The 24,743-nt window shown below is 40.2% G+C and overlaps 1 protein-coding gene across 1 annotated transcript in view; it reads right to left on the bottom strand.

Moving 5' to 3' along the window:
- nectin3a (nectin cell adhesion molecule 3a) overlaps positions 1–24,083 on the bottom strand; it is a 42,373-nt gene extending 18,290 nt beyond the window's left edge. The window contains exons 1-2 of the mRNA XM_044032493.1: positions 23,768–24,083; positions 2,715–3,062 (exon numbers count right to left, since the gene is read on the bottom strand). Coding sequence (XP_043888428.1) covers positions 2,715–3,062; positions 23,768–24,014 — 595 coding nt within the window. The 5' untranslated portion in view covers positions 24,015–24,083. The remainder of the gene's footprint in view (positions 1–2,714; positions 3,063–23,767) is intronic.
- Between the last annotated feature and the right edge of the window lie 660 nt (positions 24,084–24,743).

Below are 24,743 nucleotides of genomic sequence, written 5' to 3'. Positions count from 1 at the left end.
TCAGTGTCCAAATATCTGCACCTGTTATACATCAGAACGCGTGGCGTGACTTCAGTCTATTATTCATGGATTTGAGCCTTATTCTTTTCTTTGCTTCACTTTTAGTTCATTTGAAAGGAATGGAAATGAAGTCACATTCTTCCTCGTGAACCTCAAAGTGTAAACATGAATGAAAAATATCCAAGTTGAGTCTGAACTGAAAAAGTGAAAACACGCAACCAACAAAACAAAAATCTGTATATTAGAACAATATGTTAAGCAGCTCTATTGTTCATGTGCTGACGTGAAAACCAGAAATGTGCAGTTATTGAGCTACAACCATCTGAAAACAGTCGACCATTCAACTGTTAACAAGGCAGAGATGAAGAGGCATCGGGGGAAACTGCTGACATTAGCGCTTGTAATTGTGATGCGCTTTCTCACAGAAACACCCCGTGGGATAAACTGATTCCCACGTAACATGAGTCAAATTGCAAAGAACATATATTTCCACCATAATCACACCCTAATTACATCTGAATTGTGAAGTGGGCCAGAGTGTGTGTTTATGTATGCATGTATGTGTTTGTGAGCAAAAACACGCCAGAGAAACTGCTCAGATGGGAGAGCAAAGTGTAAGTGGACTCTGTGAGGTCGCACACACTGGAGCTGTCACAGCATCACTTAATGTACCGCTCATTAGTCATCAGTCGCTCTCTCTCTCTAGAGGGAGAGAAGAAGAAGCTGCTGCTGCTGCTGCTGCCTACAGTGCAGTCTCCTACTGCCAGCTCTGCCTGACACCATTCCAACATCCCATTTAAGGTATGAAACATATGCTGACCACAGACAAACTTCAACATCAAGGCTCCAGAGGAAGGAGGCTCATGACTGAGTGGATCATGGCATGAAACATGGGCATGATACAGTATGGACAGTACATACATGATATGGACAAAAAGTATTTGGCCACACCTGTTAAGTATTGAACTAGGCCCCTTATCTCCAATGAAGGCTTCAGCATAGCACGGTATGACAAGTTTGGTGTGGAAGAACTTGACTGGTCCTCACAGAGACCTGACCTGACCTCAACCTCATCGAGCATCTTTTGGATGAACTGGAACAGAAGGTTGTGAGCCAGGCCTTCTCGTCCAACATCAGAGTGAATGGACACAAATTCACATACAAACATTTTAAAATCTTTGTCTAAAAAAGTGTGGAAACTGTTAGAGCTGCAAAAGGGGGGACCAACTCCATATTAAAGTACTGTTTATGTATTTAAATACGTCATTACAGTACCTGTTGGTGTAATGGTCAGGTGTCTGAATACTTATGTTCATATAGTGTAGTTTTGGTAAATTGTTGTATTATAGCCTTGAGTTTTTTGCTTCACTTCTACCTTTATGAGGTTGTAAAGGAAAATATGATTAACCTAACGCCAGGACTGTCATATTTCAAAACTACAGTGGTGCCATCTCATCATGTTCACAATAGAGTCAAATTCACATTCACGCGACCACAAAAACACATCAGACGGGCCTGTCCGATTTGGACTATTCTCTGTTACCACTATAATTTTATGGTGGCCACCCACCATAAAACAAAAGAAAGAAACAATTACCCCAACTCTAATCCCAAACATGTATTTATTTCATAAGATTTCTACCAAAAAAACAAAACATCACATTACTCCACTGGAAATCCCTGAAACAGCCATAAGTTGTTTTGACAGCAAGTGCCCGAATGCTGACAGCACTGTTGTTGCTCTATGCCTGTGCAAAGGTCAGTCCCCTGCAAAATGGTTCACCATGTGATTAATCACTGTAACTTCCTGCTTTTTTATTGATAAATGTGCGCTAATTTATTTTTTCCACATTATTTTCACAAACAGTGAGGTCATTTTCTCTGCACTGACTGCAATTTTTTAGCTTTACGGTTTGATTCTGCTCAGTTTCAACTGTTTAGTTTGTGCTTTATCACTTTAAAAAGCACATGAGGAACGTGTGGTCTGTGATTTTCTTTTTTGCATGAATCATATGTGTGTTGATCAGATTATGACACATTGGCTGCGCTGTTGATTTTGTACCTTTGTGTGTATTAACTGCCTGTAATTAGGGACAACAAGCAATGGTCATGCAACTAGAAATAAAAGAGATATGTGCAGTGAAAATAGATATATACCACAACAGCTTTCTATCAATTGCAACGCTGACTGCTGCGTCTCGGCCTGTGAAAGTTTCATACAAACTACTCTGACGTATGATTTTATTATTACGGTTAAAGAGGGCAGAACGGACAAAAATCCTCTCTGGGAAATGGCTGCATATTGTCGTTTTATGACCTGTTCTGTGTATAAAACTTTTTTTTCACGCAGCTTGTTTTCATGCAGAGAAATGTCACGAGAGTCACTCACATTCACACCCTGCAATTAACTTGTTGTCGCAGGCAACTAAGTTACAACAAGTGGAGGATTTTGAACTTTCTACATTCTGTTGATATGTTTGCTACATAAAATCTGACTCCTTGCATTCCAAGTGTGTCTTCTATATAATATGAAAGTGGCCTTGACAGCCTGGGAAGTGTATGAAATAAGTTGGATCAGGAGATTCCCGTTGGCTGTGACCTTAGTAAGAAGTTTAAACGGACACCCAAACTTTGCTCATTAAGAATCAACAACATTTATGCTTTGAAATGCCACTAAACACAATGAAAATACCAGTGAGGCAGCTTTACTTTACCTAATATGTTGACAACGGTTGACGCTTGAGTGTTGCCCAGAGGAAACGTCACCACTTTGCAGATATAGGAGCCGATATCTGCAAAGCCAACCTCTTTGAGGGTAATGGTAGCATCTTGTATTGAGGGGGACACAAATGAGATGCGCTGGGCGTAGTCATCAGAGTACGACGTTCCATACTTGGGGTTGAACACTGCCAGTGTAATGGTGCCTGAAGAAACGGGACGTTCCCAGGAGATCTGAGTGAGGCTGAGGTTGGAGCCCACCACGATTCTGCAGCCTAGCGTGATGTTCTTCCCCAGCACGGCATTCACTTTCTCAGGAACGATCACATGGTTACTGCTCACACCTGCGGAGAGAAAAACACATTAAAGATAAGACTTTGACAAACAGGAACACATCAGTGTGGCAGTTTTAATAAAATCGGGAGGATGGATTTAGATTAAATTAGGAGATTACAGTGATCGTTCTGTGGTGTCCAAAAGTGGAGGCAAATTATCTTAGAATTAAAACTATGTGGATTCAATTCGTCACACTGCAAGTTTCCTTTCACCCACTTCGACATCCCAGAGGATGTTCCAACTCCAGACAACATGAGCATTTCAAGGACAGTAGCTGAGATTTGCTAATGCAGGGAGTTGATGGGGAGCCATTTGCTGCTTTTTCTGGAGCACTGAAATGACATGATGCCTCTGCCTTCACTGACACACAACTCATACCACTAACGTGACTCACATGAGATTACGCACACACAAAAAAAGACTGCGGGACGTGTGTTCCATCAACACCCGAGTGTTCTGGTGTAACATTAAGTGGAGTTTATGGCAAAAATGTATTATACGACCAATATGTATGTTTATATGTAAGCTTTATAGTCACTTAAAGTAAAATATCTATTTTTGCAGGTTTAAATCATGTACGTTAGACAAAGGTCCTTGCTTTACAAAGGCTGCCATCTTGTACTGCCATGTTTCTACTGGAGCCTGAAAGGACAAACCAGCCAGAGTGTGCATTTTAAAGCAGAAGCTCACTATGAAGAACAGCTTCTAGCCATGCAAACCTATTGTGTAGACAAAACAAAAAAGGAGGAGGAAACAGCAGACAGATTCTGAGAACGGATGAGTTTCACAAGAGTGTTCACTTGGGAAGAGGAGGGATTTATACATTTGTGTACTTTTGATCAACTTTATTACCAGTTATGTCAAACTCATTGCACATTAACTCGTCTCTCACCTCAACAACACAACTTGTCGGACGACGGTCACATTAAGAGCCATCATTTGTCTCAGACGTAATTTTTTTCTGGGGTTGAAAAAGAACCCAGTGCTTTGTTTTCCCTCTTAATAAGCAACACACTTTCACCACAGGACACTCAGACTGTCACTCTTGCTAATTATCACTGCACCTTTTAGGCTGGAAAGAATGAAAACCCTCTGGAACGAGATGAAACAACACTAGCAATTTAACAGTTTTCTTCCCCTCTCTTTATAAGGCTGTTAATTTCACTTAAAGACCACCACAGGTTTAGTTTTTAATGAGTTATCTTAAACAAAATGAAGGTTCCAGCTTTGTTTTAAACATAAGACGCCATTTTGACTGCTATAATTCATTAATGTTTTGTAAATAAGTCAAGAGAAAAAGGACAAATAAAATAAAACACTGACGACTCAGTGTTGATTCAGTGTGGGCTGTACCTGCAATTGGGCTGTAAAGAAGAAAACAAAACAAAAACAACCAACTGAGGGATTGAATGTAGTATCTTGGAAAAGTAACCTGAAATAAATCCTAAATTAGAGGTCATGAAGACTGCTCTGAATGGGGGAAAAAAACAAAACAAAAAAAAAACAAATGCACCCTAGTCTCAGTTGTTTTCGGCATAATCACACAAATGAGTCATTGATAGAAACATGTACGCTTTGAGATTTTTAAAAGCCTTAACACAAAAATTTACAGCAGTGGTGGAAAGTGAATTGCAGGGTACGTCCACATAAAACCTTGTGAAAATGTTTTTTTTTCTTTTACAGATAAAATGTAAGAAGGTGATTTCATTCAAAATATTCAAAACAGAGTGCCCTAGTGTTTTAGACACAGTTGCAGGCAGAGTAAAGCTATATTTGTCAGCCATAAATTTCCACTTTGTACATAGGCTCGGATGTGTATGGAGTAAAGCTTATGAAAGTGGTCCACTGGCTGGTATTTTGAGTCTTTGGCATGAATGTGAGTGGTAAGCCGCAGCAATGCTATCTTGGTTTGGGAGGAATATAGCCAAGGAGGCTGAGGCTCCCTGTGCTCCATTACATCCCCTGTAATTTTAGTGATTACACACACACACACACACACAGAGAGAGGGAGAGAGTTTCTCCCTTCCAAAATAAGGAGTAAGTGTGTGACCATATGTGTAAGAGTCAGGCCTTTTTGTTTGAATGGCTGCTGAGTTTTAAATGCATGTTGCACTGTGTTGTGAAGTTTCATGCTGTGCTATAATACTCGGGCTATCCTGTTTGTTTGTTTTCACCCCCTGCTGACCCACATTTACAAAAATATTTTCCCTGTGATTCTTGCCTTGCATAGCTCTACACTGCATTTAAGCTTTTAACCTATTAACCTCAGGTATTTCACGCAGTCTGCCTGACTTGTCATCCATTTGGAAAATACACTGAGGAAAGTCTGTTTGGGTCATTATTACTCAGTATCTCCACAATAATTTAGAGATCTGTTTCCCACCTCTGAATCATAACTTGATCGAGACAAAAAAGAGGCTGAATTGCTTTACATTTGTTAGCCTGTGTTTGCATTGTGTCTGCCACAGTGAACGGGTGCGGGGGAGAATCAGGGTCAAAGCCATGTGGTTTTTTTTTACCCCCCTGTGTATGTCGTGTCATCTGAGCTGACACAACAGCTGTTTATGGTCACCTTACTACTACTTGCAGCTCAGAGGTTTCAATCTTCCTGCAGAGACTTGACAGCACAACGAATACTGATATTACTAAAGGGATTAAATGGTATCAGGGCCGTCAATTTTTCCAAAAATCAAGTTTAAACAAATTTTTTTGGTAATGCGCTATGTCTTTTGCGATATTCGGATATCACCGACCCATGCATGTGCTCACAAATGGAATGACATTATTTATTATTACACTTATTAGTCACATAAGGCTGTGGTGCCTTCACGTCACTTGGTGGGTGGAGCTATTAGCTAAGCCAGTGGTCAGCAACTGGTGGCCCATGGGCCAAAACTGACCGGCCAGCATTAATATCCGGCCCAGTAGATTGAATGAAGAAAGTCATGCAAAATATATAGTTTTTACTCTGGAAAAGAAAATGAACCGAGTCAAAGACACTAGTAACATTCTTTGGAAAAAAAAAAGTTACTTTTTTAAACCAACACCATCTTGTAAATGTTCAATTTTTCTACAATACTGAATACTTAAGATTAAAAGAAAAAAGGTTAGGTTTTGCTTGATGAAGATATGATGTTTTGGCCCAGTATTCAACTGCTTGTAAAAATATGTCAGCAGAAAGACACAAGACCATCGCCCCATGCATACCCATCATGCTTTGCACCCCCAGCTTGATCTGGTAAAGCTAATACAGTAGATTCGGGTATGAACAGTCGCTGTATGTGCTCACACTGAGCAAAGAAACACAGGCTTAGTGGAGAGTGCGTGAGGAAGCTGGACTACCTGCTAAGGTTTAAAAATATGTGTGTCACTTGATTCTGCCTGTTGGTCACACAGTTGTTGGTCGGTTGTAGTTATCTTTGGCATTAGCCCCTGGCGAGTAGTTGCCGGTTGCGTTGACTACTTGACTTACAGCACGTTACTTGAGTAAAACAAACGACCCAGGAACTCTAATCATCACTGCAGTTTGGACGATTCTCTGTAATCTACCAGATAAAACATAACAGTTTTATAATAAATAACTACACACAAAATTGCCTACATTAAATTAACATTTATTGAATAACATCAGCTTTATAATTTGCATTTTATGTCTTTCAAAAAGAAGTGGTGATTTTTGTTTTGTTTTTTTTGTTTTTGGCTGCTCCCTCTCTAGTGGTCGCCACAGTGGATGATCCGCTTGATTTGGCAAAGATTCTTACACCAGATGCCATTCCTGACGCAACCCACCCATTTATCCGGGCTTGCGACCGGCACGAGTTCACTAAATTTAGAGTGTCCAATTAACAATGAGCAATGGGGATTGGGTACCTTGTTCAGACCTATTATTTTTTTAAACTTAAAAGCATTGCGCTTCCTGAACAAAAATGTTTTTACTTGAATGAAAATGAATAATAAACAGCTGATTAATTAAATCATAATTAGTTATTAGTTGCCTGATTAATCGGCTGGGCAGCATGTTACATCTCTAATTCATACTACTGTATCTATAATGCGAGAGCATAGATGGCAGACTGATGCAAATCCTCCTGCAGCACTCGTTGTTTGAGTAGTAAACCAACATGCTCGGCATCCGTGACATTGTGTTGATGCATGGAGACACGTGTCTCGGAGCAGGCTTCTCCCCTGACGTGCTCCACATTCTGCAGCTATGTGACACGACACTCCAACTGCTGCTGCTGCAGCGTAGTTTATCTGTCTCGGTGTGTCAGTTTTCAGGCCTGTCAAAGCCCACAGAGAAACTAGACTCCATCCATGCTATGTTCTGTTTGTTTTACAGTAAGCATTTGGAAGTAAGCGGGAAAGGAGGGGCGGTTGAGTTTTAAGAGGACTCCACCCTTGCCATTAGGGGAGGAGAGACAGATGGCCTCTGCATGGGATACCTACAGCCAGGAGGAGAGAGGGGAAACTTGGCACTGGGAACTGTGACCATGAACAACGCAGCCAGGAGTCACAAACTAGTGCACCGTGAAATATCATCTATAACACTGCAGGCCAATGAAATGTAAGCATTGGTTTAAACAAAGTTGTCATGCTGTTTCATCTAGGAAACAGACACAGCACTGCGGAATGGAGGCACAGTTCAGGACTGTCACTCGCTTCATTACTGGTTATCCATCTTCTCTGGTAAACAAATGTGTTTCCGATTTTTAACACAGACCATAAGACTTTTTTGATGCACTCATTACCCAGCATCACAGTTTTTATGCTTTACAAACCACCGAGTTAACTCTAAATGTGACACCCTGCCCCAGAGAGCAGGAGGAACCCCGACCTACAAAACCTAATGTGACTGCAGAGAAGCATACTGCACTTTTAACCTCCCTTTTCCTTGAGAAACCCAAGGAAAGAATGAACTCATGGGAAGGAAATGCTTGTCCTTTGAAGAAATGCTTCATATTTGTTTCTTTCCCCTCCTGACATCACTAATTGCGACAAGCTGCACGAAAGACGCAAAAGCAAATCAAAACCTTCCTCTTTGCTTGGCAACCGGCTCAAACATTCCACATCAGCCACTTGAGGATCCAAAATCTCCACCTACCCAGACCTGACCGAACATCAGCTCTGACCTCCCCAAAGAAGGCTGTCTCATCGGCCAGAGGGCTCCTCGCAATGAAGCCTGCAGTGTCAGAGCAGCGTGAGACAACGATAATTCAGGCCACAAAACATTCTTAAACTGCAACAAACGAGACAATGTGTCATGTTCACGAAGTAGACAAACTCTCCACGCATATATTATCATGTCAAATGGCCCTCATGAGAAACTGATCTCAAGACCTCACAGGGGAAGAATGCAGACATGAGATTTGTGCAGAAGGGAGTGTGGTTTAGGACTAAAGCAGGAGGAAACTCTCAGTTGAGTTGAGCAGATGAACGGGGGATATAAAACAAGAAATATGGCAGTTATTGAGAAGAAGTGCAGGGATGAGTTCAATGAGAGTGCAAAGTGCATAAGCTTATAATAATGTAAGTGGATTTTTACTAACTCATATTCACACATCACAGTCTGACAGTGGTTCATACTGATGAGCTTCCTGTGGAACAAGGTCAACGATAAATGTGCTGATTTAAAAACAATCCATTCAGACTTTTTTATGATGGCCCATACACATGAGAATCTGCAGAAGTTTGGTATTGTCTAATCTTCTTATCCACATGCTATTTTTGGTCCCAGAATGAAAAAATCCAAGAGCACCACCCTTGTCTTTTTTGTAGGGCTGGAAATCTCCGGAGACACCATGATATTCACGATATGATATATCATGATATTATAGTCACAATACGATATTATCACGATAATTAAGTCACGATACGAAATTATCACAATAATTAGGTCACAATATGATATTATAACAAAATACTGAGTATTTGCGAAATCAGATATATTGACACAATGACTGTAGTGAGAGTGGGCACTTGGCACCTAGTGGACTGAAATGTCAATAGATATTTTTAGTTTTTTGTGGATACAACCAAATACGCAACTTTGAAAAAATAATCATGTCATTCTCTTGTACTCTTTTTTTTTTTTTTGGTGTATTTAATATATAGACTCCAACATTGACATTCATTTTGGGGTGTTTCATGGATTCATGGTTTCAAGGATGACAACATTGACCTGTTTCAGGATATATGACTCGTTTAAGGATAAACTTCGAAAAAGAAAAACATTTTATAGGGAAAGTTCTGTTTTTGTGTGGATAAGGCCCAACTTCGACTTCATTGTTCTTCAGATTTATATGTTGTAATGATGTGTTCCTTTTAAGAGTAATTCAATTTCTCTTTGAACATGACTCCTTTATTCCTTACGTTTGACCATTATGTATTTACAACTGTTTACATTACATGTCATTTAGCAGACGCTTTTATCCAAAGCGACTTACAATGGAATTGAGTACAATCAGCCAGGGGTGGAGTCGAACTTGCGACCACATGGTGTCTTTCACACACAGGGTACCCGTCTTAACCACTGAGACACTCTACCCACTTGAACATGACTCCCTTTGACCATTATGTATTTTGTTCCTCAGAACAGTATAAACTGTTTATATTCCGATCAAAGCAACTTCAGAGACCTGTGAACACAGCAAAATAACATTTAGTAATCCTCAACCTCTATCCTGCTTTGAAATATTTAAAGGCTGACGGGAAGCGTTTTGTGCAGTTTACAGAGCATAGGAGTAATTCATACTCATAACTGTACAACACTGACGTCGAGTAGAAGCTAATGATAAAATTAGCCGACTATTAAACTTCCATCTGATCATCAAGGTCACATTTAGAAAAAAAAAAAAGTTAATTAAAATGCATCAGAAACTATGTTGGCAAACTGTTTGCATAATATAAAACATGATGTGAATTAATATGTGGCTATGAGATACAGTCATAAAGATTTTCATAGCTAGCAATTAGGGCAGCAACTAAATTTGGAAGTCGACTATGTATTCGTTTTTGATTAGTCAATTACTCACGACAAACTCATGGCGATGCCCTTGATTAGTCGTAAAACGATAAAAACAAAACACTGGCTCTACTGCCGTGTTTCCATTGTGGTACAGTGCGGTGTGGAATGGTAAAGCCCTGGGTCAGGCTTGTGTTTTCCATTGAAAACAGTACCTTTAATTGGTAGGCAGGGTGTGGGCTGTGCCTGATAGCTGCGTAGAGTGTCGCCATACTGGTATAACGACAACAAACTTTGTCAAGGCAAGAAGTCAAGCTTACGATGAGGATGGATAGACGTTCAGTGTTGAGGAAACACCAGTTGCAAGGGAGTGACCTTTTTCTGTCGTCCAATCAGTTGACTGTCGTGGGTGGAGCCCTGACTGTACCGTACCATTTTACAAACAAAGGGTGTCAAAGAATGGAATGGAAGCACAAAAATATATAAAATACTGTACCAAACCAAACTAAACCGTCCCATTCGGTAGAAACACGGCTAATGTTAGCTTAGCTTTCTTACTACAGTTCGGAACCAGGGGTTGGAGATGTAATGGAAGATTTAATATTCAGAGTGAATGCTAGCATTCATGCGAGCATTTAACCGGTTTCATTGGTTTATTGCTGAAATGCCTTATTTTTTGGCCTAATATTCAGTTTCGCTTTTTCCTCTGAGCCGGCCTGTGAGTCATTAATCATACGAAAATTACAAAGAAAAGTACAAATTAACATTTATGTGATTTTATTTATTTGACTGTGGGGCACATGGCTAGAACTGTTGCCTCACAGCAAGAACATCACCCATTCACATCAAGGTTAATTGGACAGTCTAAATCGACTGCAGGTGAGAGTGAATGGTTGTTTTGGCGCCATGTCAACTGGTATTGGTTCTAGCAACCCCCCCCCAGCGGTGGATAGGATAAAGCGGTGGACTACAAATGAATAGTTCTTTTTTTTAATAATACAAAACTATTTTTGCGGCCTCCACTATCAATGCAACCATCCTCAGCCTAATCCAAACCCTTGGAGCAGACAAACTGAATACTGAGAAATAAATAGTTGAAACCTTGAGAAAAGCTATTTAAAGACTCATCCCTTGAATCCATTTGTGGCTGGGGGGACAAATCTGTCTTCCACTTGGGGATTTTGCCAATAAATCTTCCGCCTGGGATTGGTCCGTTCCTGAGAGTTGGCTGTGTCTTTTAACTACATACTCAATGAAGTCAATGGGCAGCAAAACAGCCATTTGTTTGGTATTGTTAATTTTAAGAGGAGACCAGTGAGGGGAAAACTAATCAAACAATGCCCCTGTGCCCAGCACAAGACCCCAGACCTTTCCTTTATTTTTGTAAAGCCTATAACTCTTAGGCAGGATAGGCCAAGCGGTGGATTGCCCGTTTAATAGCGTGTCTTTATCGTAAGACATATTTGTGCAGTGTGAAGAAAACATTAGTTCCTACACCAGCGCTAATCTACCCCCCTTCCTTCCTAGCATTGTATCCTGTGAGGGTGTGAGGCTTTTTTAGAGGGCTAATTCATGGTGGAGACAAACACAGGCTGACGGGTCTTTAAAAATGGGCAGGCTGGCCTCTTTTCACATGTCACTGTCCTCCTCGAAACCTTTTTCTTTTTGGCTCCCCCCATAGTGATGTGGATGTCTGTGCCCTTCTCATCCGAGTCACATTTGATTAAAGATCAGCGCTTAATAGAAAAGAAGAGATCAATACCGTTGACATACAGAGTGTCAGGATAGGTTGCAACCTCTAATCAGAGTCAACTATAGCTATGCTGCAGGACTTGTGAAGGACAATGTCTGCCGCTGTGTACCAAAGCAACTCAAACACTGCTACAGCATCCTGCCTTATTGTGTGGGATGTGTTTGTCATAGTGGGGGTTTTGTGGTGTTGTAGTATGTGTAAACAAGGTGATGGACACAGATGGGATAGATGGCAATTTCATATTCGCACGCAACAGTTTAAAATGACTATTTGTAAAGTTATAGGCAGTCTTAAAGGAAAACAATGAAAGATATTTTTCAGTGCAGTGTGAGTTGTTTTAGTTCATTTTGAAGGCATTCCTTAGAAGGGAGGACACAGAGGGAATGAGGCCCTCAATTAGAGCTGAAGTGTTGTGACATCCCTGACATGTAGACGCTAATAGAGACTCTACAATGCTCACCATCTTTCTTAATTAGAGATGGCTCAATAGCACTTTTTCATGTCCTAGACAAAACCAATATAACGACCTTGAGTATCAGCCAGATAGGGACGAGCTGATACGATACCTAGCATCGGTATCAGTGCAATACAGGTCAAAATCAGTGGGTCAGAAGCCAAATCAATCCAAAACCCTAAATATCATAACCAAGCACATACTATAGAACAGTGAATAAAAAGCATCAATGTCTTGTTAAGTCTGACTAAGCAGAAAACTTGTTAAACAAATGGGTGGTTATTGCTAGGTGGTAAATGCATTAGCATAAATGCTTGGTAGTAAAGACTTTATCGGACTGATCAGTATTGGTAGATACTTAAATTTGTCATGTCGATATCAAACACAAAAAACTGTATAAATAATAGTACTACCAATATTGACATCACTCTGATACTGTTGCTTTACATCTTTAAAACATTTAAATTGTTACCAGCACATTTGTGCTGATGCATTCACCACCATAACCAGCCAATTCAAAACCATAGTGCTCTAAATGTGTTACAAATATTCCGCTCCCTTTATGAAGAAATAAACAGCCCACAACATGACTCAGTTAAATTGCTATTGAAGCTTTTTCATTTATTTTTTTTACAGACAGTGCTTAGTGAAGTAGTTATGTGATTTTAGTGGTTTTGGATCTTACTGGATTTCACTTTTTTTTTTTTTTGATTTCTATGAAGTATCATATCGGCTCATCCCTACACCTAATAGTGTTGCACAGGAGTAGAAACATTGTTCATGTCAGGGTTTGTGGGCTCATCAAGTGCATCATTACTGCTGCAGTGCTTTTGTAGAAAGCTGAGTGAGCTTGAAAATCCTTTATCTTGTCTCAGTAGTTGAGAGCAATGTATTGTTCATCAGGCAAAGAGAATTGACATGTCCGTACTTTCAGAACAAGTGGTGTTTTATGGTAAGCCTGGTATCCGTTTAATTGATTTCAGTAAATTATTCACAGTATCCTCTAAAGCCAAACAAAGACAGCATAGACGGACTATACCTAGAGTTTACTGGAAGTCCAACCCTCCACATCAGCCAGTGCGATAATAAAAGATTAATTGCGCGTTGGACTCGTACATTCAAAACTGGCATTTGTCTCACTGCTGCTGCATCTGTGGGCTCAATTAAATAAAACAACAAAAAGCCAACATGTCCAACACAGCTGTGCTCCCCAACAGTTGAATGGAAAAAAAAAGAAAGATGATTATATCATTTTCTTGTCTCTCTAACAACGCTCTGGTGTACAACAAGCAACAGAACATTGTTTCATGCATTGTTTTGGACACATGCCTTTTCCACGGCCACGTTTACATGTCATTGTGCTTTGAAAAATACCCTAATTTCCTGATTTTGTGGTTTTGTCCTAAAAACCAGGCTCATTTTTCAGTCATTAAAGACAGAAATAGATCCGGCTCTTGTTGGGAAGTGGTGGAGGTTTGGTCGAGAATGGTTTCTACACTAATCACGGACTCCACTGCCCTTGCCTGGGACTAAATGGGCTACTGTACTTTCATTAGGCCAATCCAACATAATGGAAACATAGTTTCCCACATGCCACAAAGAGCCCAGAGGGAATTAGATTGTTTTTCTTTGAAATGATTCCCATAATTGTCCAGATTTCTTGTCTGCCAACAACAGGCAATGACATGGTTATTTAAGGCACCTACATGTTGTTAGTGAGTGTCACGTGTAGTATACAGATGCTAGGCTTCCTATTCTGTGTCAGTGTAGCAGAGAGAGGAAAAACTTCCACTGCTACTTTTTATATAAAAACAACACTCTCTTCCTGTTAGATGAATGAAACATCGACTACAGCACCATTAAGAAATATATCACTGGAACTAGAAAAGTAAGGATGTTGATGGGAGAAGCTGCTTTGGACATTTTTGAGCATTGGCATCACCGAACATGGTCAAACAAAAACCAGCCTGTGTACTTTACAGTGTGTATCCATGGGTCAATAAAAAGAGTGAGTAGTTTGGTCACTGTGGCATTTCCCCAGCTTTATCATGGTCAGAGAGAGGTCATTTTTTTCCCAACACACCCACTTTTCCCGGCACATACTCTCAACCCTTTTCTGCAGCAGATTTAAGTAGTACTGATTTAGTCGTGCCACCCACTTTTAATGTCAAGAACCAAGACGTTTTGGAGCCAAGGTCTGTTCGGAGACACAGTAAAAAGAAAATCACAGCTGAGCTGACTAAGCAGATCAACAGTGACCTCACAGAGTAAATACATATACATTTGACGACATGAACCACCTATGATGCCATTGTACTGACCTACTTCCCATACACTGGTCTCAAAACAAAATGTCCGTAAGATTAAGAGGTCCACCTACATACCACAAATGTTACATATATCATATTACATTTTCTAAAAGACTAAAAACGTTAGTGAGACAAATTAAAGCTGATTTTTTTTCTGGGACTTCCACATCTGTCCCCATACTGTACAGCTCACCAGGACGTATAGGACAAATATTTCAGCAATCATACCATAAATCGGTCATATCTTGGTTGGTGTGTAACTGTGCCTTTCAAATGTCATGCAACCTGTGCATTTATATTGTTTTTAAACCCTAAATAGAACTGCCGGCCTGTATTGTGTTGTGATCCCTTTCGCAACGCAAGTAGAGGCAAAAATAGCAACCACATTGAACAATAATGTTTGTCAGACTCTTCCATTGTGAGACAAAGCAGCTCAGCTCAGTGGGGGATAAAAGACAGCAAATGCAATCCTCCTTTCTTCATCAATACCTAACAGTAAAAAAAAACAACAGTATTGTAAAAAGTCTATCTATGAAGTATGGTAAGTTATGTATAAGGCAAAGGTTGGATGTAAGCAGTATGGGAGGGATGGCAGGAGAATACAGAATCATTTGGCTGCTTACCAGCAGCTATTCAGTTATGCAAAAACCCATTCAAGCCATTACTGCAACATCACTGCATCAGAGACCAGGGCTGATGGGCGAGATGTTATCTGAGATATGACTGAGTGCAGGGGATGGGTCCGGAAATCAAGGAAACATCAACCCAAGTTCTGATACAATAGTATGAACGTGTTATTTCTGGATGAATCTCTCCTTAAAACAATGCGAGTATTGTTGGATGAAATCTCAAGAATTTTGGACTGTCACACATGACAAGTCCATTATTGTAAATAATGCATGCTGTGAATATTTCCTACTTTTTCCTACTCATGTATGGATTTACTTTGTGTTTTGATTGTTTGATTAGCTTGTATGTCAGCTGATTGCAATCTATTAGCCATGCTCCAATCACAGCCACTCTCACTCCAAGGTGTTCAATTTAAATGAGATTCCTCTCCAACTCATTTCTTGCTACGTCAATGCAGCCTCACACTGCTACCACTGGCAAAGCTGTGCCACCACCACCCCAGCCTCAAAAGTTTAAAATGTTCAGTGTCTTGCTTCCACTCACTTTTGTACGAGGGTTTCCTCCTGTTTGGCTTAGCATGCTACTTGGCCAATCCTTGGAGCATTTCAAGAGCGAAACCATCGGTATCAAGTCCAACTGCCTTTCCATTTGCTGCATAAATGGTTTAATTATGACGCAAGTGTTCCTGACTAAACTGTCCTAAACATGAACCAGAACTGTGGATGAGTGACCTCACTGAAATTCTCTCGATATCTTGAGCCAAATGTCTATTTCCACTCTCGGGGATATGTATCGGGATGGTGTGTGGATTTCACTGCTTGGAAACTCCAATTGAACTACAAAGGAAGAACACATTACTACCAGGTGCTAGTACAACATGTGGTGCTGTGAGATTAGATCCTGTACAAACAAGAGAAACATGCAATGTCCACGACTACGACAGCTGTCAAAAGTCGTGTGGAAAAGCCTCAAAAACAATACAAAAGGATTACAGTGGAGCGCAACACCATTTTGACTTAAATACACATGAATTCTGCTCCAGATACACATTCGGCCCCACACTAATCTGGTGTTTTGGGCCCAAAAAAAAAAGGAAATGTCAAACTGCTGGCTCCATTTTCATTAGAATACCCGGGGCAGCAAGGTGTGAGCAAAAAGCTCCATTAACACTTCTCCTTTTTGGTCTCATAACAAAAAATCCCTGCTCTTACTTTTCACCATTGTTGTTAAGGAAAGTTGTTCTTTCTGAAACTAAGCAAACTGATGCAGGGGAGATAGCCAGCTTCCTGTCTACACCAGGAAACCCCAGTGTACCTGACTGGTCATGGGATATATCCTTTGATGTGCAAGTATGAAGTATGCAGATGACTTCTATGCAGAATGCTGTTTCCAAATGAGAACAGGGCAGCATGAATGTAGCCCAAGTCTGAATGGGTCAGTCTCTTTCTCTCTCTTTTGTGTGTGCAGAGGTGGGTGGTATTTGAATAATGGTTGAGTAGTATTATTGTTTGAAATGCCCTTCCCTTCATATCAGAGGTTTGGACACTAAATAAACATTGTGATAGAGTGCTTACAACCGGGATGTATGTGGGTGGTAACACAGACTTTACAGAGGGAAGACAACGGATCTAAGAAATGCTGCTAGAAAAACAAGAAATCCTTTTCATCTGCTACAGTATATTTGTACGTCACGAATCTTTGCGCACTACCAAATGACAACACTACAGATAGTTTACTCTACAGATAGTTTACAGTCAGCACGGCCAGTATTTGACTCGTGGGTGTTAATAATCTCCCACCTGGGTGGTAGGGGGGTGTGACAGTGCATACATCTGACTGTGTGCTCATCCCAAACACCATAACCACCCAACAGCTGAATGACCACAACAAATAGGAGTGAGCGGTGAAAAAGCAGCCACACCTGTTTCCCATAACCCCAGCACTCCTCTCCTGGGGGATTCAAGTGCTGACTGTGCAACATCCTGCATGTATACACGTCTTTAATATGGACTGTGAAGCCGCAGTGTATCCAAGTCTGACCCCAATCTCAGTCACACACAGAGATCTGCTCTTTTAGGGGGAAAAACCCCCCAACTCTAAAAACAGCAGGCAAAAAACGGTTAAAAATGTTTCTCTCTGTTCATTCACAGTAGGTAATTAACCATGGAAATATCTGGAAGCCATTTATACAGAGCAGTTTCCTATGACTCAGTGATTGAAGCAGGCAATTTGTGTCTGTGCGAGATTCATTCAGTAGACAAGGCATTTTAGTTAATACAAGGTGAAAATAGCACCGCTAATATTAACATTTTCTATGTATTTTTCTGCATTTTCCCCTTATCCTCAGGATTTCGAAAAGCTAATTACCCGTGTACTGCTTTCCTAATGATAGGTAACTCCCTGTGTTAGTCTGAAGAGGAAGTGGACATACAATCTCAGGCTACCAAAAGCACTGTAATTGGCTGAAGAAACCAGACGGTTGGGTTAAAGGTTGAGACTGGCACGATTCTATATTTGTGCCCATGGAAACTTCAACAAAATAATAGTACGTCTCTTTATGCTCTCCGACTTTCCGACCCTCTCAGTGGCACTTTGCCCCAGACCCACTCAACCCAACAGCAGTTATAGTCACTAATACCATTTAATTGTTTTAAAAGGTTGCATCTCTCAGTTGGGCTCTATAGTTTTTAGCTTTTTGTTACTGAAAGAGAAGGAAATGAATCCAACTAAAAGGTACGTAAAGCAGAGGGAACATGGTAGTTCCAAACATGAGAAGGACTCTGACCTGCAATGAAAAAATAAGGAGCTTATGCAGTACCTAAATAAGGAATTACATTGGTCACGTGGATGTAGATTTGGTGTGAAAAGTCTTGCATGGACCAAATAACTGTAATTTGCAAATTATGCAGCAGACCTGGTGACCATCGCTTCAGACTGAAGAAGCACTCAACACTTTTACCATCTATGTATGTCAAATTATATTAAACAATTTGAACATCTACAGTGTTTTTGGTAGCAGGGATGAGGCGATACAGGTAAAAAATCACTGGATCAGACATCGGAAAAATAATAACCTAAAATCCATACAATCCTTTGGAAGCAGAGCAATTGTTGCACTGATAATGGCAGCAATGGCTAGGTGGTAGCTCAATTAGCTTTAGTAATTCCATTTGGTAAGCATCAGTAATCTTATAAGATGAATAAATAATGTATTGCACTGATATCAGTTTCGGAATATTCTCCAGATTAAGATATTGATACCATTTCAGCCACATGGTATAAATGCCTAATTTGAAATTGTGACTTAAAGACCAAGTAAACAACTGGCACATTATGGCAATGGAATTTATGTTCATGTTACATATTAATGCTAAGTACTTCTCATGAATTCACACAGTCCTGATGTTTTCCTCTGCTGCTATTTTTGTCTCTTCAAAAGTGTCAAATAGTTTGGTGTCACTTTAGTTTTTATACACATTATTTTAAAACAGGTGGATGGAAACCACCAACAGTATCTTTAGTCAGGGTATTTCAGGGTAATGCTGAATGCTTTTAAAGCAGTTGGCTTAACGTAATCATCACTCCCTGCAGTAGCAAACACACTGTTGTCTTTTTGTTTACCCTGGTAGCAGACAAGTGCAGGGTTAAACTAAAACTGAAGGTCACCACTCTGAATTTGCTAATGGACCACCAGGGAGCAACTTGCCATTCAGAGCCTCTGACAGTCAGTCACATCTGTCGGGGGAAGAGGAAGCAAAGGGTGGAGTCAACAGAAGCTGGTGACCACAGCCTGCTCCCTGAACCCCACACACACAGCCTCCATGTGCCACAATAAAGCTGCACACTCATCTCCTGATGGCCTTCCTTCATAAAAAAAGCTAACACTGCATGCATTTAATGTGATCAGGATTTTTCGGTCTGCTGCTTCACGGCTGAGATTAAGCATAAACTGAGCTGTTCAGATGGATGCAGCAGCTGTGACCCACAGATGTTCATCCAAACGCTGAAATCTTACTTCTCACAACAGCACACGACTGGTGTGAATCATTAACAGCTGCCAACATTGAAAGTGGCATCTGTGAATATCTCTTTAGTTAGTATATCACAAGTCTGTCTTCTTAACTTAGTCACATTAAAGCAAAACCAATCATTTGGAAAAAAAAGGGACAGAGGAAATGGTAAAAACATTAAGCTAATCAAGTAAATTTTTACTACAACTGCAGATTTCGTAGCTGATAAAACATAATGGGTTGGCTTGTAACTTTGTCGATATAATTATAACCTGAATTTCCATTTAGCATCAACTTATCCAATCACCATCCCCAGACAGAAGGTCCCAAAAACGATGACGCGACCTGACCTGACCCTTTGCCATATGGTGACAGAGGCGTCGCCGTTTTAACGACATTTTCAGCGACAGACAAACTTTCTTGGCCGCATGTAACTGTCATTTATTAACCAATGAAGCACATTAACAGGCAAAAGAAAAAAATCTGCTCAGTCAGTGAACTGCTTTTTTTTCAACTCTATTTCTGTTTTGAGTCTGTAATTTCGGTGGCTCCATTACTACATTATTTATTTAGATTGTGAATCATGCGGCTCCAAGAGAAGAAACCACAAAACTACGGTCTTCAATTACAGACCTCACAGTCTGTGGCCACGCCTCGAACGAATCCCCTCCTCACAACACCGTCAACACTACAGGGATACTGATAATGACACAGTCAAGGAAACTACTGACATCAACACGCTTTGTGTCACGTGAAGTGCTCCTGCACACACTACGATATGCCTCAGCCACATGGGCTCCAGCCATATGATATGCAGCCACATTAACCTGCACGTCTCTGTTCCAAACACGACAACAACAACAACACAAACACTGAGATAATTTCAGTGTCAAGGTGTCGATTTGGACTGAAAACCTGCACACATTTAGCAGTGAGCGGCACATGTTTGGAAGGATAACCAGCTTAGTTTGCAGCAGTGTTGAGTGTTGTTTATCAGTTGCCTGTGTTGATTTATGAACCAGTGTTTTGTGGGTGCAGACAGAAAAAGTATGGTATGAAGAAGACGACTCTGTAAGAGAATGAGGTCCAAGTGTGTGTGTGTGTGTCTGTGTGTGAGAGAGAGAAGGAGATGACACTAGTGGCAGCTGTGGAGATACAACACACAAGAGCTTGACTGGTGCATATTCCAAGCCAAAAAATACATTTATTTCTGCCTATACTAGATTGTCACAAATGTATCGGGACTGCAAATTTGTCATTAAAATACATAAATAGCTAGGAAAACTTTATGGTCACTTGTAAAAAGTGTCATGCGTGAACTCTGGTCCTTAAAATGCTTTTACTGGGGTTTATCAAACATTATTTAATGTTCTATCAAGTTAAAAAGGTGAATATTTGAATATAAAGTCAGATTTCAGAAATTAAACATAGGGCTGTATCGATTAAGTAATCAATAATCGAAGATAATCTGGTTTATTTGCTCCATATAACAAAGGAATCAATAAAACTTTTTTTTCACAAAAGTCAGTGTATGGACAGACAGACACACATCACCATCATCGTTTCAAGGTTTGGGAGACAATGATCAACATTTTATGGACTTAACAACAACTTAATTAATAGAGAAACTAATCGACAGACGAATCAATTAAGAAAATAATAATTAGTTGCAGCCCTAATCAACAGTACAATAATCTGCAAATCACATCATCCTTTGGAACCATTTTCCTTTACTGACTTTGCTTCCCAATAACATGTGCATGTCTATGTTATTTGGCCTGCTGGCTGAATACTTTGCTCAGGAAGAAAGGAGGAGTAAATATTTTGATAGATTTTGATAGATTTGGGGGGATTCTTAGAAAAGGCATTAAGTGATAAATTCAGAGAATCTGCATAAAAATAATCCTTTTTTTGGAGCCCTTCACAAAGGATAATGTGCGATGACAGCTGTATTGGGAGCCTGTCACATATTACAATTAGCCATGCAGGATTACATTAAATATGCTTTTCTTGCAGAGCTTTTATTGCCCCTGCATTCAGGGGGAGAAAAAAAACAAATGGTGCATTCCTGGGCAGTATTTACTTAGGCATCCATCTGTGTTTGTCCCCCTCTTTGTCTTTGCAGGACATGTGTTGTAATCCCAGCTCAGGACTGGGATAAAGACGAGCCCTCCTCCAGCCTCACGACTCGGGACAGTGTGAGACTGGAGGGTGCTCTGGTTGGCATGCAGCCCAACTGCAGGTCAATACTTCTAGAGACTGTACGACTGCAGTGCCTCCCTTAAAATATGTCTTCATTTCCCCTGCCACCTCTCACGCCCACAGCGGAGGAGTCTGCACTGCCTCTCCTCCTCCTCCTGTATCGCATAACGTTTATCCCACCACATCTGTGTCCAACCACTTGGCAAACTTTTACAAAGGAGCTCCTCTTTGCTCTCAATGAGTGACACCCATAATATTTCATTTCATTTCTATTTTGGGACACCTCTAACAACTGCTGCCTCTCAATGACTTTCTGGTCATTTGAGTGGAAGAGAAGTCAGATGGTACCCCCCCCTTCACATACACACACACACACAGTAATGTAAGCTAAGTCATGATGTGATACATTGGAATTTTTTTGAGTTTCCTTTTAAAAAGTACCGACTAAGAATTTGACTAAGAAATTGTGGACCTGAAACAGAATGGTTTTCATTCTGTTTCAGGTCCACAATAGGTCTTTACAAGCAAAATTGTGGTTTTGTTTCAGCCACAGTGGAGCTGAATGGAGGGAAATGAGAACTAGAGAGTCCCATCATCATGCGAATACCCATCATCCTTTGCGCTCCGCACACTATATTTAGTATTGCAAAAATGCCAGACACTGGTGTTAGTGGTAAAAGAAGAGAGAACATGGATGGAGGCGCGAAGAGAGACAAAGTGCTACGATTATTTTGGTCATGAAATTTTCATATTGTCCCCTGAATAATTACTGCCACCGAATCACAACTAACATGGGACCATGGAGACTATCACAAGGTGAAAAAGAAAGTGCAACTTGCTTACGTAAGGAAGAGTGCCAGGAACTGTTACATGGTTGTGTTTGATTGCTGCTTCCCATCTATTGTTGCAGTAATGAAGAATGTTGTAGTTTCCTGACCAGTCCTAATCAGCTAAAGCAACATTTCACTTTGCGACTGCCCATCAATTATTTTCATATTTTCATAATCTGCTGATGACCTTCTTGATTAGTCGATAAGTCGTTTGGTCCACAAAAATGTCTGGAATTTGTTTTTGAACATCTCGTTTTGTCCACAAACCGAAATCATTCACTTTGATTGATGTATTTATTAATCATTAAAACAAAATCAAATAATCGATTCTCAAATATACCACACGATTTATTAATAGCATCTTTTATTTCGCTCAATCTGTTTCCACTTCACTCGTTTACCCTTTAGCTCCTTTATTTTTGTGTCTTTTTGTTTCCATTTAAGTTTCAGTTAAGCAAAAATCAAAAGTGCAAATAAAAAATAAAGCGGTTTATCCTTTGAGTGGAAATTAATAAATGTTGGGGCTGCAACGATTATTTCATTAACCAATTATTAAATTAATCATCAACTATTTTGATAATCAATTATTCAGTTTTAGAGTTTTTTTTCTTTCAGCTTTTTCAGCTTCTTAAATGTGAGTATCTTCTGGTTTCATTGCTCCATTGGACTAAGCAATCATTATAACAGAAAATTTGTGGACAAAACAAGACATCGTTATTTCAGGTTTGGGAATCACTGACGCAACATTTTTCAACATTTTATGGAACAAATAAAATCTAATAATAATCGATGTATTCGTTGGTTATTATATTGATTATCAAAATAATCATTAGTTGCAGTAAAAATCAACTGATGACTGACAATTTGGAACAAAAATACTGTTAAGTTCACTGCATTTATTATACTGAACATTAAAGTGAGAGCTTGCAGTTATAAATAAGGTAATAGAACAGGAAATAATGTGATAGACATGCAACTTATATTTTAAATATTACAATAATATCGGATTATCGAGAAAATATCGTATCATGAAACCTATACCGATTCCCAACCTCAGAGCCGGTGTTTCTCCCACACACACACACACACACACTCCTTCAGTCCTGTTAGCCAAGTCATGATGTGACACATTTTAGTTCTATTCAAAAAAATAACACTAGCTACAGAATTTGCGCACAATTACAACCAGAAACACTGCAAAAAGTTGCGTCGTGGTCCCAGTGACGACTCTGAATGTGACTTTGATTAACGCTGGTGTGAGTTCACATGAACTATTGTTCAAACGCAGAAGGGTTAGTTTAGATAGTTGGTAAGTTAGTAAGTTAGCAAACGCCAGGAGCAGCTTCTTTCCAAGCGACGTAATGTTAGGAACAACTCTGCTCCACACACACATACACAGGAACCGTTAGCTAAAATAAAGCTAACAGGCAGATTTTTGTGAGCCTCGGTATCGTTTGAATCGATGACTGTGACGGCGAACACTGCAGCTCCTCTGCTGCTAACTTCTCTCCCTGATGCTCCTGAAATGTCACAGCGAGAAAGCAAAAGAAGCCGTAAAACTCACGTGTAAGTCCGCAAAAGATGAGGAGTGATGTGAAAAGTCTCAGTCCGTGTCGTGGCTGAGTTCTCTCCATGGTTCCCCCTCTCTCTGTCTCTCTAATTCCGTGGATGAATCTGTCTTCTTCTCTTTCTCTTTCTTTCTCTCCGTGGCTGTGGCTTCTTCTCTCAGGATCTGCCTCTGCGGCTGCTTCACTCCATAGCGACGGCTCCGCGTGGACTGAACCACTTCTCTGCTGCGTGACGAATACCATGCGCAGACACGCACGCAGTGCTCTAGTCCACAGTGAGTGTGTGTGTGTGAGAAACACTATGATCTCTCCATCATACATCATCAAAGCTGTCATATTAACATAAAGGTGCAGTACACAGTTACCTTTTATCCTGGGATTCACTACTGACACTTTGTGTCCTTATAATTTTTTTTAATCTCATGTTCCTTCTCCTTTTTCTTCACACCAGGGCCGTTTCTAGCTTTGTGGGGGCCCTAAGCAACATGCTGTTTGGGGGGGGGGCCACGAGTTTGCCAAATTACCAGGAAGCAATTCCTAACGCTTTGGATGTTTCACGATCATCTAAATCTATAATTATAGCAACATTTCCAGGAACGTTTATCACCAGGAACATATTTACCTGTGTAGAAGAATTCCCAGTAATCTGTGTGGTTTGTGTCAGTTGTGTTTTGTGGGTGCAGACAGAAAAAGCCTGACATGAAGAAGAGCTGGGGAAATACAACACACAAGAGGTTGACCGGTGCATATGGCAGGCCAAAAAATAAAATTATTTCTGCCTATATTAGTTTGTCACAAATGTATCTGGACTGCAAATGTGTCATTAAAAGACATAAATGCCAAATAAAACTTTACGGTCACTTGTAAAAAGTGTCACGCATGCACACTCACATTTAATCAGTCAGAACGAGTGTCGTCGATGACGTACACCAAATGTTTTTAACACAACAGCGGATTGAACGGCTTGATTGC

The sequence above is a fragment of the Solea senegalensis genome, linkage group LG8, assembly GCF_019176455.1.
Source record: "Solea senegalensis isolate Sse05_10M linkage group LG8, IFAPA_SoseM_1, whole genome shotgun sequence".
NCBI lineage: Eukaryota > Metazoa > Chordata > Actinopteri > Pleuronectiformes > Soleidae > Solea > Solea senegalensis.
The sequence above is the reverse complement of the archived record's forward strand: the minus strand, read 5'-3'. Positions and strand labels throughout refer to the sequence as shown.